This window comes from Tigriopus californicus, chromosome 6 (assembly GCF_007210705.1).
Source record: "Tigriopus californicus strain San Diego chromosome 6, Tcal_SD_v2.1, whole genome shotgun sequence".
Classification (NCBI taxonomy): Eukaryota; Metazoa; Arthropoda; class Copepoda; order Harpacticoida; family Harpacticidae; genus Tigriopus; species Tigriopus californicus.
In genome coordinates, this window is record NC_081445.1 from 6,477,246 (window position 1) to 6,492,612 (window position 15,367).

General features: G+C 50.2%; 4 protein-coding genes across 4 annotated transcripts; 2 read left to right on the plus strand and 2 right to left on the minus strand.

Annotated features, from left to right (window-relative positions):
* Positions 1-53: 53 nt before the first annotated feature.
* On the plus strand, positions 54-1,822 carry LOC131882210 (uncharacterized). The gene has a single exon (XM_059229290.1). It carries the CDS (start codon positions 168-170, stop codon positions 1,716-1,718), a length of 1,551 nt encoding a protein of 516 aa, XP_059085273.1. The 5' UTR covers positions 54-167; the 3' UTR covers positions 1,719-1,822.
* On the minus strand, positions 1,811-13,340 carry LOC131882204 (sterol regulatory element-binding protein cleavage-activating protein-like; the record flags this gene model as incomplete). The annotated part of the gene is given in 9 exon segments (XM_059229271.1): positions 1,811-2,380; positions 3,128-3,594; positions 3,778-3,955; positions 4,098-4,557; positions 9,538-9,704; positions 9,774-11,388; positions 11,470-11,799; positions 11,867-12,258; positions 12,333-13,340. Coding segments are annotated over 9 exon segments (3,909 nt in total). The 3' UTR covers positions 1,811-2,134.
* On the plus strand, positions 5,460-9,526 carry LOC131882205 (uncharacterized). Its single transcript, XM_059229272.1, has one exon. The coding sequence runs from the start codon at positions 5,614-5,616 to the stop codon at positions 8,965-8,967; it is 3,354 nt and encodes a 1,117-aa protein (XP_059085255.1). The 5' UTR covers positions 5,460-5,613; the 3' UTR covers positions 8,968-9,526.
* A 961-nt stretch (positions 13,341-14,301) lies between the features above and the next one.
* LOC131882213 (U1 small nuclear ribonucleoprotein C-like) lies at positions 14,302-15,361 on the minus strand. Its single transcript, XM_059229293.1, has one exon. The coding sequence runs from the start codon at positions 15,285-15,287 to the stop codon at positions 14,814-14,816; it is 474 nt and encodes a 157-aa protein (XP_059085276.1). The 5' UTR covers positions 15,288-15,361; the 3' UTR covers positions 14,302-14,813.
* Between the last annotated feature and the right edge of the window lie 6 nt (positions 15,362-15,367).

The following is a 15,367-nucleotide window of genomic DNA, read 5'->3' on the forward strand; positions in this document are numbered from 1 at the left end:
AGATGTAGAGCACGAGGCCATATCTGAGGCCGATGTCCTAGTCATGGCCANGGTTGGTCGATTGAGACGGTTGAGACGGTTGAGACGGTTGAGACCCCCATCCATCCATCCATCCATCCATCCATCCATCCATCGGCTTCCACCCTCCACCCCCAAAGTCGGTCATCATGTCCGTCTTGACCAACGAGAAGGCCCTAGTAGGCCAAGACCTGGAACCGGTCTACCAACACTTCCTGGCTTTGGCCGCCCCACCCGGATCCCACGGCGACCCCGAGGGCGACCCCGAGGGCCACGCCCCGGACCCTAACTCCGTCTCCGGCCCGGACAAGTCGGACGAGTCGGACGCGCCCGAGTATCGCTTCAAGAAGAAGGAGAGCGTGTCCACTATGGCCAAGAGTTTGCTCAAGCACCGCCTCCAAACCCTGACCGGCCAGAGCATGGCCCAAATCCAAGTCCGATTGGGCTATGACCTCATCCGCGATGGCAATGGCATGGGCGTGCGCGACATGCGACGCTTAGCCCGCCTCATGCTGCGCCAGGCCCACGGTCAACTGGGACCCCCGCCGGCCCGGCCCAATCCCCGCAAACGAGCGCCGGAAGCGCCGGCCTTGGCCCCACATGAAGCGCCGGAACCGGCCGTCAAACGATCGCGCTCCTCGCGACGCTCGGTCCTGCCGGACTCGTCACTTACGCCGGCATCGACCACGCCGCCCAAGACCACCCGGAGTCGCCGATCGCTGAATACTTGGGCTACCTCCGAATCGCCGGCCTGCCGTTTGGTTCCCGAACCAAAAACCCAGCCCAGCCCGCTGATCGAAGACGCCCCGACTGAAGACGATTGGGGGTTAGAAAACCCCACGCCCGCCATGATCGCCTTGAAACGCAAAAGTCTGAGCCGTCGGGGGGCCAAGGTCACTTTAGACCAGTTCAAGGCCCAGAAAGCCGTGGTGGTGGCTCAATCTCGGGTCCAAGCCCGGCCCATGCGATCCAACTTACCGGGCGCTTCCTTCGAAGACGAGAACGGCCAAACCCGGCGTTGTCACATTACGCTCATTCAAGGTGTCTCCATCACGTTAAAATACCAGTCCTTGGTAGCATTGATGCCCGAGTTCCGGGGCGCTCATCTGTCCATGGTGCACACCCCGGCCGAATGGGGCCGCGGGGACGTGTCCAATATGATTCAGTGCCTGCGAAGCACGAATCAAGAGGCCGGGTTACCCTGTTTCCTAGTCTTGGTGGGCTGCGCCCCCGTGACTGTGCCAATTTATCTGGACGCCCTTCACCGACACACTCAACACGTGCAATGCGTGGTGATCGACCGCCAAGACCAGAACCTGGAGCAAGGCCCCAACGGAATGCTCCGCGAGACTTGTTCCTACTTCCTGTTGGCTTATTTCTTCCCGGGTTGTCATGATGCCCAGAATTCAGTGCCTTTTCCCATGGTCCGGAAAGACATGACCACGTGCTTCCGCACCCAGAGTGTGGAAGATCTCGAGAACACCATCGTCCATGCCCTGACGGTGGAGGGCGACTGCGTACTGGATTTGTGTTGTCGAGGGCGAGAATTGAGTCTGGCCGCCCAGAAGATGGGCCGATTTGCCGTGGCCATTGACGAGGACGAGGACAAGCTCGAGCGTCTGAAGGATAAGGCCAAAGCCATCGCCGTTCACCACGATAAGACTTTCAAGGGGGCAGATGTCCAAATTTTGAAAATGTAAACGCACAGGTTGAAATGTTGAAGTCTCGAGAAACTCTATTCCAAATTCAAGAAAGCTATCTATTACCCTGTGACGAAACGATGCGAAATATATCCGAAAAACGATCTTTCATTTATTTTTGTTATTGTTATTATGGGTTAAACCGGGTTCTGAGCTTTAAAAATAGAACATTTGCACATATCAATAACGGGGAATTAGAGCAAACGAGGCAATGATTTTTCTGGTAACTACATACATAGAAGTGTGCCTGGCTTTTGAGCGATTCATGAAGGACTGGATCATAGACCCACTGACCGGGGACCATTTCCACTGAGATCTGTCTGTTTGAGTAACTAGGGTCCACATCATCTTCGATGTCGAGTAATCTAGTACGAGGGGAGTAGGGGGTAGGATCGGTTTGACGTGGCAACGCTTAATTAATCCTTCTTGTCGGACAACAAAGGAAAGTGAATCAAACGAAGTTGGTTGCCAAAATTACAGGCAATGGTATCTCCTAGGTGCTTCATCATTTTCACCGAATGTATCCCGAACTTCTCGCCCAAGCGTACGATTTTCACCGGATCCGGTAAACGGGCATCCCAAACCACGAGATCGCATTTGCGACTCGTCACCATGAGATTGTGAGTCAGCATTATGATATCGCGACTAAAGCTCCCACCATCCTGAAAAATTCAATTACACTCTGTTAAACAAAGAGAGAGACACACTTTCTCCTTGTCGAAGGCATTCTATTGTTAAAAACAGAGTTCAGCAGAGCAAGATAATTTTCTCCTCCTTAAGTAGTCGACACGGATATCTAAGAATCATTTCAATGCAAACAAGGAGATTGATAGTTCAGAGAAATCAAATCGAGTCCATGAGAACGTTGTGGTGGAATTAGTTTTTCGCTCCATATAGACGACCCCTTTTGCCAATTACCAATTAAGTGCGGTGTTAATTAAGTGCAAATCTTAATGAGTCTTTGCAAACTAAACGAACGTGTGAAAAGGGAAAGAAAGTGGATAAACGATGCCATTGCTTAAGTGAGGTTCTAATAGTTCGAAAAGGGTTGTACATTATGCATTGCAAAATCTAATTGGCAAACTAACTCTTCCCGAACGAAGAACAATCAAGTACCGTCAAGAACGAAGTTGGGGGCGCTTTTCTCAGTAACGATTGATTGGTCTTCTTTCAATTTTTCTTCATTGCCAATATTTCACAAAGAACTTACTGCACTCGTTCTTAGCCATGAGAGCAGTTAGAGTCCTATTTTTCGTCTGCAAAGTATCATATACTCTTGATATTTTCAAATGAACGGATTAAATACTCTTTTGGTCCAAAACTTTCGTTCCTTCCAGTAATCTACTAATCAGTGCCTTTACGATGTTGGTAATGAATGATCTTGTTCCAAATCACGTGGCTGTTCTTACCAAAAGTATCGTGTTAATGAGATGCCCCTGGAAGCGCTCCCAAACGCAGAGCTTGGAATCGGACCCCATGGATATTACGTAGCTGGGCGAGTACGTCAAGCACAGCACTTCACCGTCATGGGCCAGAATCGAGTACATGCAGGCCCCAGTTAGTAGGTCCCACACACAAATCATGCCGTCTTGCGAGCCGGAGCCCGCACAATTGGCCACCGTCCCGTCTACAAAAGCGGTCGAAATGGGCCCACAATGCCCGTGAAGGGTGTAGATGTTGAAATGGTCTTCGAGACGGAAAATGCGGATTGTGTGGTCCATGGATCCGGTCAAGACACGACCCCCGCCATATTCGAGACATGACACGGGCTGCTGATGAGCGCGAATGGCTTGAAGCCAAGCCAAATAAATGTCTTCGACCATTGTGGGATCTGAACCGTTATCCAGGGAGATCCCACTATGCGAGCGAACGTGGTCTGAAATAAAATTGTAAAGGACGTTCTAACAACTTAACCAATAAATCATGCTTCATTTCAATCAATTTTGTAGGCTTTGGAAGGAGGAAAATTGGGCATCTGAGATATCGCAATCAGGGACTGTTGTAGCAATGGTGGTGCTAATCATGAAATACTTAACAAGGAATAAGGGCAGTTTCTTACATCTTCTGGCTGGTGTGTCGGGTAGGTTCCGTTTCGGCATTCTGGGAATTTTCTCGAGATTTTGGGTGCTCGCCAACTCCAAGAACTCAATGTAGCCGGCTAAACGTGCCAAGACCACTTTGTGGCCGATCATCTTGATGTGGGTCACGCCAATTCCGGTGCCATCATCGTAGGCGCACTGAAACGATAAAAACAATAACCAAGTAGTTGCTTTGTGGTGATTGCATTGGCCAAAGTGTAGGAGCGAGTCGTCATCTATGTTTCGAAGCCAAAAGAGTTGGAAGAGCTTGCATCGTTTGGTGGAATCCACTTATGCTTACCTTGAATGCCCCTGTTCGGGCATCCCACGCTTCGATGCGCCCATGAGCGCATCCCACCAAAATGAGCTGATCACTGCAGTCCATACACCACACGCTCGAAAGTACCTCATGGGATTCATTTGAACTATTGGACGAGCTCCGACCTTGAGTTTGAGAATTGGGCGGACTCAAACTGCCCACGAAGTTTGTGTCCGAAATGAAGCTCCCGAAATTGAAGGGTTTCTTGGAAGGGGGATGATCCGGGTCGATCGAGCAGGTAATTTTATTCTTCTGAATAGAGGAGAAGTTCGTGTTGATCTTGAACAAGGGTGGAGATGGAGGCGCTGATGAGGCATCGTAAGTGACACTCTTGTTGAGGGTGGGGCGTAGATCTGAACCATAGGCGGGCCCTTGAGTCTCAAGCGTCTCGACGTGTGATTGTTGACAATCGTGGTTGGATTGGCCTCGGTGGTGAAAGAACCTGCGAATGAAATATTTCTTTATTCTAGTCCCGTTTTTATGCAATTCTAAAATACACATTTTCCAAGAGCAATTGTCCACGGCGCAGATTCAAGGATATCTTCCTTTTTATATCAATCATGCCGTGAATCATCACAATGTCTCTCAGTTCACTTACTGCATCGGACAATAATTGCCATAACAACGTGGTGATTCACATAAAATGAAGGAGTTTCGCAAGGCTTCCTTTCGTCATCGACGCCAAAATAACGTCTCGGTAAAAGTGAGGGCAAATATTTTCTACTAAGCAAGTGTACCATTTGAGAGATTCATCGGATGTTGTGGCCCCTCAAACGAAGAAACGTTTGTCCGATACTCGCCATTGTCTGAATCGAATTATCGACAGGGATGAATGAAGATATCCAGTAAAATTGGATAAAACATGAAATGTCTTAATACTGATGAGTCATCATATCAGTCACCGGTCAAGTTGCCTCTTTTAGTCCCCGACCCATTTGACTCGTTTCTCCAGGTTTCTCCTGCCCTGCCTCTCTTTCTCAAAGTCTATCTTCTAGGATCACAGAGGCGTTGAAGGAGTACCTCTAGGAGTACGTGAGAGGAGCATCGGGAAAAGAAGAAGAACCGAATGAAGAAGAAAGTCGTCGTCGTCGTCGTCGTCGTCGTTCTAATCGTTGTGGTGCTTGAATCCACTTCGAGTGGTAGGTGGTTTAAAAGTGGGGCTTGAACTGGCCGTGGCCAGAAAGAGGCCCCCCGCTCCGCTCTTTCACTGTTTCTCTAGGTAGCATCTCCGAAGCTGTCATGGCAGGCTTCGTTCGCATTGTAAGTACCGACGAACAAGAAGAAGAAAACGAAGAAGAAGCCGAAAACGAACAAGACCGGAGTGACACCGTTCCTAGTGAAAGACGATCTAACCCGGTTGAGCTTGGCGATTTCAGTTCTCAGTTGAAGCAAGGTGGAGACCCAGCAAAGTTCTCTCTGAAGAAGAAGACTACTCCGTGTATATAGTAACATGAGCAAGCCAGCCAAAAGTGAAAAGTGATTTGCTCCGAAAGGCATAATGGATATCCGGGTATATGTATTCGGCGTCTTCTGTGCCGTGAGCGTACCTTTAGCATGGACACTCGAAGTGAGTTCAATCACTCCACCCACAAGCCCAACAACCCAGGCCGATATCAATATCAATATCAACAATAGCAATAATAGAAATGACTTGAGTAGCAACAATTTTAGCAGTGCTAGTGATTTAGTACCAAAGATGGATACGGGCTGCGATTGCGAAGCCGTGGAAATCGTGTCTACCAAAGACACGGTCTTGACCAAACACAAGCTCTTGTTGGGTCGTTATCTCAAGCAAGAGGAATTGTTCAATGACAGGCCTTCCTATCAACATTACTCGGGGAATTTCTACCTCGTGTACAACACTCACTCACAAGGCTTTTGGGCCGTCAGTGAGAAACTCAACACCGACGTGGTTAGACTAGAGAACCAAGGCAACCACGAATGTCCCTATCGGATGAAATCCTTGTGGCGATTCGCGGATGGTGATCTGAACGCCTTGGTTTACGATGTCAGCCTCCAAGTGGTGTGTCTAAAGGATCCGTGTTCCGTGGCCAATTGTGGTCAACAAGCTCAGTGTCAGCTCGACGGAAACACCACCTCTTGCATTTGCAACGAGGGCTACTATGGGAATCCGTACGTGCGATGTTATCCCATCGAAGCGGACGGTGACTGCAATTGCCAGCGATTGATTTTCTCCACCCAAAATTCAGTGGCTCTTACTAAACATCACAACAGTTACGGAGAGTACTTCCTGTACGGCTCCTTCGGAGGATTTCCCGTGTACCAACATTTCGCTGGAGTCGAGTACCTCTACTTCAAGGATGGAAACTGGCTCATTTCGGACGACATAGGACTTCGCGAAGCTGGATTGCAAAACCAAGGCGACATCTCCAAGTGCCCTTACCAATTCCGAACCACCTGGGAGTACGCAGATATCGAGCAACCGGGATGGCAGTGGGTTTACGATTACTCCGCTCGACTGGTGTGTCCGTCGGATGCTTGCAGTGTCATTAAATGTGGTTTTCACGCCACTTGCCAGGTCGAGGGCGAGCAAGTTGGCGGCGGGATCGGACGAGGGGTGTGCAAATGTGATGAGGGCTACGATGGGAATCCTTACGGCAGGTGTTTCCCACAAATCTTCAATGACAAATGCAAGTGCAAGGAGCTGGTTCTCTCGAGTTTGGGGGCATCGGCTCTGGCTCAAGCCGACAAAATGGGAAGCTACTTCCTCTACGAATACTTCAATGGCTTCCCGGCCTATCAGCACAAAAGTGGGCTCGATTTCCTGTTCTTTGCAGAGGGCAATGCTTGGGTGATTGGAGCCCAATTTGGAGGATCCCGGGTGGGAATCGTCAACTTTGATCGGAATAGTTGTCCGTACAATCTCACATCATTCTGGCGTCATTCCGTGTCAGGGCAATTGCAAGTGGACGAGAGTCTCACTCTGGAATGCAATGATGAACTAACATTGGCCTCATTGGCCTTACCTTCCGTCCCCGAAATCCAGCAAATTGTGGGCAATTCACCCCAAATAATCGAAACCTTTGGATTACTGGACAACAGCCAGCTTTCAACTCCGAGCAGTGCAATCCCAGTAAACGAGACAACCGTAATTACTACAAGCCCTACAAGCACAACTCCAGATCTGGGAAAGTTCAGTCCCAGTGACGAATTGACGTCCCAGACAGTCATTGAATCGACAATTGCCACAAACACGCTCGAGACCACGGAATCAACACCATTGTCGCAATCATCCTCTACCTTACGTTCTGCTTTAGAGAGTGATTATGATGAAGGTGATGACGACTCCTTGGTTCAGACAACCATTGACACAGCCAGGATTGATCTCGATGAGAATGAGAACGAAGAAACCACCACTGTGCCATCCGTGGTAACGGCAGAGCCGTATTCCCTGAGCTCAAACACATCCATCGGGACTCGATTGTTTACGACGATTTCCACCACTACAATCTCGACAACCACGGAGAAGATATTTGATACCACGTGCACTTGCAAAGAAATCCTCATCAATAGCACCAATGAACCGACCATTGCTAAGCATAGCACGCAATTGGGTCGGTACGAGCTCCACGACGTGAAATCCGGGCGACCCGTGTACAAACACAAGGAACGCAATCAATTTCTGTATTACCATCCTTACAGCGGAGGAAATTGGCTCATCAACTCCGAAGTGGGTCTGTTATACGGAGGCATCCAGAATTCCAAAGATTTCCCTATTTGTCCATACCTAATCAACACGGTTTGGCAGTATGGGGATAGCGAATTGGGTGGATGGGTGTACGATTCCTCTCTGAGTGTCACGTGTCCAGAGGACCCTTGCTCTGTGCTCAAATGTGGATTCCGCGCCCAATGTCTCACACAGGGCGGCGTTTCCTCATGCGTTTGCCGAGCGGGCTTCAATGGCGATCCCAATGATCGATGCTATCCTAATGAGGTCCAGCCAGCTTGTCCCTGTATGAGGCTCAAATTGTCCACAGAGGGAGCGGCCAAGGAACACCAACGAGATAAGATGGGCGATTACTTTCTTTGGGGATATTACAACGACAAGCCCGTGTTTCAGCACTCAAGCGGTCTGGACTTCTTGTACTTCCACAAGAACAACGTTTGGGGTATCGGACCAAAAATCGGCGGCAACAGCGCCGGGCTCTTGAATTTTGGCAAGCTCTCTTGCCCATACAATTTGAGAACCCCTTGGGAGTTTGGAACCAAAGACAAATCTCTGCGTCGACAAGTGGACGAAAGCATTCAACTCGAATGTCTCGACTTTCAGTCGCCATCTTCGATTCCACAAGTAGCCCCTCCGTTACGAACTCCTCCTGCAGGTCCGGATTTGATCCAGAAGTTGCACAACCCACTTCTCCGCGGTCCTCCTACTAATGGGTATCAAACTCCCGCTCTTACATATGATCCCTACCGCCAGCATCATCCCCCTTCTCCCGTGTACTCGTCGATATCCTCTCGCCGAGCCCAGTTTCCTTTGAATGCCAATTTCCCGCCCTTGATCAAGCCTCGTCGACCGGCGCCAATACGGAGCATCGACTCTTGCGGGACTCGGCCAATTCTTCCGCAGTACTCGTACTACTCAAAGGATAGCAATGTCTCGGTCCCCTATGGCTCGTTCCCTTGGCATGCTCAGATCGCCGTGATGGAACGAGAAGACGACCTGCAGCATCTTTGTTCGGGAGTGATTTTAAGCAAGAAGTACGTCCTAACTGCCGCTTCATGCTTGACCACTCAACCCATGATGAAATATCGAATCGTCGTGGGACAGAACAACCTTGGACGAGATGATGATCTCCACGAGAAGATATTTCAGATTCAATCCATCTAAATCCACGATAAGTACGATGACGTATCGGGAGACAACGACATTGCACTGGTGAAAGTAAAGCACATTCCTGGCTACGGCATGATTCGTTTCAATGACCACGTGAGTGCCGCTTGTCTTCCTCGTCACGATTTGACGACGAATGGCGATTCACTCTGCGAAATCTCCTCTTGGAGTGTGATCGAAGAGGATCAAATTCGATTGGAGGGACGTTTGAAGGGATCCGACGTGCCCATCATTCAGGATCCGTGCCTGGGAACCAACGACAAGGATCGATCTTGGATTTGCGCTGGCACCAAGCAGAATCCCATCGAATGTTATTTAGATAAGGGCACACCTCTAGTTTGTAACATTGGTCCTCGTCACAGCATCGTCGGCATTCTGACCAAAGCCTCCTCTTGCCTCGAAGACACGCCCTTGACTGGCCCAGCTTCGGTGGGTGTGACCAATAGCTTCATTCGAATCAGTCAATATAGCGACTGGATACGGACCCGCTTGGACTTGTAGTAATTAACACGATTCGTTTGTTTTGTCAAAGCCTGGAGAATAAATCTGATTTCAATGCTCACTCACCCGTGACGATCAATTTCCGCCAGCTTCTCTCCCGTATATGAATCCCAGGTTCGGATGGTACCTTCGAGACACAAGCTCACCATGAGATTGCCCACTGCATCCGTGACCAATCCTTCAACATCGTACTTGTGGCCTTCGAGCACAATAGGAACAGACTCTTGAACAACCTGTAACATTTCAGAGCAATTTTACAGATCAGCCAGTATGATCATTGATCACAGTTTGATTGATGTTACCTGTGTGTAGATATCGTGGTTTTGCTTAGCGGATTGCCCGCCTTCCCATGAGCTCCTCCATTCTGCGTAATTACGAGAGCAAACACAACGGTAGAACACAATCATGACATAGACAAGGAACAACATGGATGGGAACGCGAATACAAAGGCCAGGAACAGCTCTCCCGGCGAGGTGGGGACAAATGGACTCAGTTCTGAGTAGCCATCTGCAGCCACATGCTCTTTCTGGTCCAAACGAATACCGTCAAAATCATCCACATCTTGTTCGAGCAAAATCTTGTCATGGAAATCTAACGCCTCACTGGACATGGAATGGACTTGAAGCTCCTCCGGGTGTCTTAATTGACTGGCACTCTCCGGACTGATGGCTAAGGAGAGTCGGATCGGTGGCAAGAATGTCACATATTCACCAAATAGACTCATATTATACAGTCCAAACAACATGGACCAATGGGAGGGCGGTAATTTCTTCCATGTCTCGGCGGGGCCATACTGAAGTCGGTTCAGTGTTTCCGTCGACTTTGGGTTCAAGTTTTGGTTCGGCGGCTGCGCTCCCGGGGATGAGATCATCTTTGATAGAGCCAAAGAGTCTATGCCAGGGTATGTCTCAGATATGTTCCATTTGATATCATGCTGAGTGGGCTCTTGAATGTCTTCCGGGCGGTAACGCTGGGTTATGATCTCGCTGTCGTTGTCATCGGGAAGATCGGGTTGTTGTGTGGATTGGAACAGCTTATCCAGGAGATCGGACTGATACACAAACAACGAGATCCAAACGATCATGCCAATCACAAAGAGCCTCTGAACAATTCGTCGCTTGGCCCAAAAATTGATGAATCGCACCCTTTTGGACTCGACATTGGGCACGAGGGTGCTACATTGGGGAGCCACTACATTCGTGTCGTGATCCACAGACTTCTTAATCAATCCGGGTCCGGAGACCGGATGACGAAAGATCTCTTGTCGTTTGTAGTTGGGCTTTTGAATCACATCTCGCAATTCGAGGAAGCTCATATCCATACTCAGCACGGTGGTGAAGAAGAATGTTTGCAGGAAGAAATCTGATAACAATCCCATGACGGCGAGTAGGGAAAACTCTTGGATCGAAGGGTCCATGATGCCAATGAAAAAGCCCAAGGTAAGTATTGTGATCTCGGCAAACAAGTTCTTCGTAATGTTCCAGCCCTCGCGACTGAGTCCTTGGGCCACACGAATCTTGACGTCCAAATGGGGCGGCGTAGAGGAAACACTTCGGGTGAGCACCATGATGTTCTCCAAGCTAATGAATGCCACTAGGTATGGGATCACGCACATGACACTACTCATGTTCAAGCTCAATCCGGACAGCCCTAAGGCCATGAGAATGGCCCCCACCACGGTACAAACGGCAGCAAAAGCAATGCCCATCTTGGATCGGACGAGCTCGATCTTGTTGCACGAAAAGTAGACGTAAAGAAACAAGAGCAGCAATACGAGGCAAAACGGAAGCAGTTCCGTGTAATACGAGCGGGATGGATAGTAAACATGTACCAATTCGTCGGACACAAATTGTGAGTTATTTTCCGCGTGGAGCGGATAGAGATCTTGGAGATGAGATCGGAGGGATTGCACAAATCTGTAATCGGGCAAAACCAGATGAATCCCTGACACTCCTCCTGCCATGGAATGTCGAGCCTAGCGGCAATTAATAACTTACTTGGAATCGTAGTTTTTGAGCGCCAAAGTGACAGCATAGGTCAAGACCCGTTGGCGATTGCGCATGGGGTATTGAGTCAATCCCGTGTCTCGTTGTCGCATGCCAAACATGAGGTCAGCCAAGCTGCTATGGCCTTCGCGGGACCTTTGATAGTTAAATACGGTCGCCACGATATTAGCATCCATCTGAAAGGCCGACGGATCCTTGCGCCAGACATTAGCTGGGGATATGGCCAGACAACCGTACTCGGGTAAGACATTCACGGCACTGCTGCTTTTATATCGGGTCGACAAGCCGTCCGTCCGGAGACACTCATCTTCCAAAGATTTGCTATACCGATAAATCGATGTCAATCAATCAGAGTCTCATACCTCTCAAAGAGCCATGGTCATCTTACCCGTCGGGCGTCCGGTACGGTCCCAAATCTTCGAGTTGCAACTTGAAAGCCGAAGCCAGCGGCCCCCGGAAGGCGTCGGTTCGCACCAGATCTGCGGCCGGATACGGGTGCACCATGGCCTTCATTTGAACTTGCAGGAGGTAGGCCACGGGGCGCGAGCCCAACCACCAAGCGGGTGGGGGCCCGGCGGATGGACTGGGTTCGGCGGTGGAGCCATTGGCGGGCTGAATGTAGCGTTGAATCTGACCCGAGGTGAGTTGTTGCAAAGAGAGCAGCGGGTAACAAGTCCAAGCCATACCTAAGGCCGTGAAGAGTAAGACCACTTTGGGGTGGGACGCACAAAACAGGCCATGCCGATAGTATTGTTGAGCCACCCAATCCGGGATATCCGGCTGTGGAAAAAAGCCCAAAGACAGATGAGCGCTCATCAGTAGCGTAAACTTGTATTAGTCAGGGTTGGACTTACCCTTGGTCGAGCTCGAGGCTGTCCGGCAGAAGATCGGGAGGTGGGGCTGACCATGCTGAATCAAGCGTGTGGCATGGGAGCGAGGGTCTCAAAAGGCGCCGCCCTACTCACTCATGCCCGCCCTCACTGGGTCACTCCCACGTGGGACGTAGTGGAGCACGGCTTCCCAGTTTCCAAGGTCCAATGCCTGAATGCGTCAACGTTGCCCGTGATGGCTGGGGTGGCTAAGGTGGTCGGGGTGATCCGTGTTTATTCTGGTCTACGTCAGGCTGGCCCGACTCATCTCTCCTTCCTGGATCGAAACAGCGACCGGCCCGGCCTATGTCCGTCCGGCCGTCCGACCCTCCGTACTTACGTATGTCTCTTCTGGCGGGATGGATGCGTCGAATGGCACTAATAATCCAAGGGCCTGGGAGGCCAGTCCGAAAACGCGCGCCGGGTTGGACTTTGACCGCCCATCTTCGCCCAAAGGCCACACTGTCTTACATTGAAACGTGCCCCACTGTCAGCTTCACTCCTCCCCTGCCCAAAGTCACTCGGGCCCATGGCATGGTCCACAGGCAGGACCAGAGCCCCCCCCAGACGAGGACTGGCCCGCCCCAGGCCGCCGGACCTTTCAATCACTGAGCTGTTGGGTCCTGGAGTATGACCTAGACCTGGACTTTGGACCCCAGGGTACGCCAGGGTTTCTCACTCGGACCCGCCCGTCAGCGCTCGCCCGGCTTGGCGTGGCTCTCCGGTCAGATCAGTCAGATCAGTCCCCGAGACCCCGAGAGCCCAAGACTCCAAGCTGATGACGCTGATAAGCGGATGACGCAACACTCCAGTCCGCGGTCCGCAGTCCGGCTGTATCAATTACGCACTTGTCGATGTTTGTGCGGTCCTGGCTGGCGGCCATCGATCTGTTGTCCATTCATGCTGTATTGATTCATCCGTCCCTCCGTTCAAGCAGAGGCCAAGCAGGAGGCCAGGACTCAATGATGACGGACGGAGCGAGGTGGGCCCAAACTGTCCAATGTTGTCAATGTTGTCAATGTTGTCAATGTTGTCAATGTTGTCAATGCCTCAATCTTGGCTGGGCTGACAAGCAATAAACACGACCAGGGTGACTAGAAGACCAGGGTCAGTACGGGAGAAAAGCATGCACTCGGACTTGTCTATGGGAAAAACCATAGAGAATGCGGGTGATTTTGGTGGCTAATAAAAAACGAAATGCGTTCAAACCAACCTAGAAAGAATCCTAGACATGGGCCGGACTCAATAGTCCATTAATGACCTATCTCCTACCTCCAGACTATAATATATGGTGCCGTCGCTCAGCGAGATTTAAAAAAAAATATTGACTGTAATCAAAAGTGTATAACAATGGTGCCTGCATGCGAAGAACAAAAATATCAGCCTTAAATATTTTGGGCCAAATTTCCAGTCAATCGTTAAATGCATTCAGTTATTTCAGGTTTTTTTGCACTCTCGACATATCGAGTGAATTCAGCATTATATTTTTGAGTTTTGTCAACTGGTTGAGGGAGTGCATTGGGCCCAGGGGCGGTTTTCAGTTGCCGCCGCAAGAAAAGAGCTTTGGAAATGATATTGTTGCGCACCTGTCTTTGAGGTCCGTGCAGTTGAAGGCAGTCAGATATTATTTAGCTATGTAAAGTAAATGATTACAGGAAAAATGAAGTCGGCACCCTGATTTCAAGCATTATCTAAATTTGTTATTTATTTCACTAGTCCTTTTCAAAGAGAGGAGGTAGCGCCCTCTACTTCGCCAAATGCAAAATTTACCGCCCCGGTACTGTCTCTCTTCTGGCAGACGTTTGAAATCCTTTATGAGTAAAAATTCCGAACAATTATGACATGTCAATTACGAAACACAGCTGAATTTGTGTTCATTATGATGGATGACACGCCAACACTTGGGCAATCATCATTTCCGACAAAATAGAAGTAAGAAAACCAGTTTCACAAGTTTTGGGTGACTAAGGGCGGCTTTATACAAGGATGAAAAACCGAGATGGAATCCGGTCAATAAAGGTCACATTTGTAATGATCAGAAAAACCCTACGTGGCAAAACCTCCCACGGTTCTCTGAGGCTGAAAGCGGTTAAACTGGTCCCACCCACACCACCAAACACGTTTATCTAATGAACAGTTGGCGTGATCCTCAACCCAACACATTTCATGTAATGGCGGCCCATTAACGGTAAGATTAAGAGAAAAATGACAAGCTTATCTTGATTGAGCCAAACCGGAGGACCGGTGAGTACATTCCTTTGGCAGAGGCAAAACGTTCAGGCGAGGATATGAGGCTATAAGTCGTAGAAAAGCAATTCGGTCAAACATTGTTGTTGTTGTTGTTCACAAGCAATCAGACGTGTATTCTTCTTCATAATTATCCTTGAAAATGAGACACAAGCAAGCTAACACTCCCGACTATGTCACACACTCATGCGACAAGGTCTCACTTAACATTCCGCGGATTCAAAACATCATGGGTGGACCCCCCATGGGCGGTGCATACGGGGGCCGCATATTAGGCGGCATACCGCCCGGCATGGGCGCGCCCATGCCGGGCGGGGGGCCCATCCCCATCCCATGCGGCGGTCCGCCCATTCCGGGACGAGGTGGTCCGCCCATCATAGGTGGTCCGCCCATAGGCCCCCCCATCGGCGGTCCACCTGGCATAGGGGGTCCTCCCATGCCGGGCGGGCCATGACCCATGGCGCCGGGCGGCGGGATGGCCACTCCACCGGGTCCGCTTGCGTTGGGCAACTTCCCGGCTTTGAAAGCGGCTGTGGTGGCGTCGATGAGGCTCTGGGCTTGCTCTTCCATCCACTTTTGGTAGTAGAACTTGACGTTCTCTTTGTGCTTGCGTCCGGCGCAATGGGTTTTCCGCACGGACGGCGAGTCGTGCGTCAGGTAGGTGTCGCAGTAGTCGCAAAAGTACTTGGGCATGATGGCCGAGAAGTCGGGATCGGTCGCAGCCGCAAGAAATTGGGCGGATTCAGGATTCGTCGGGATCGGGTAGGCAGACT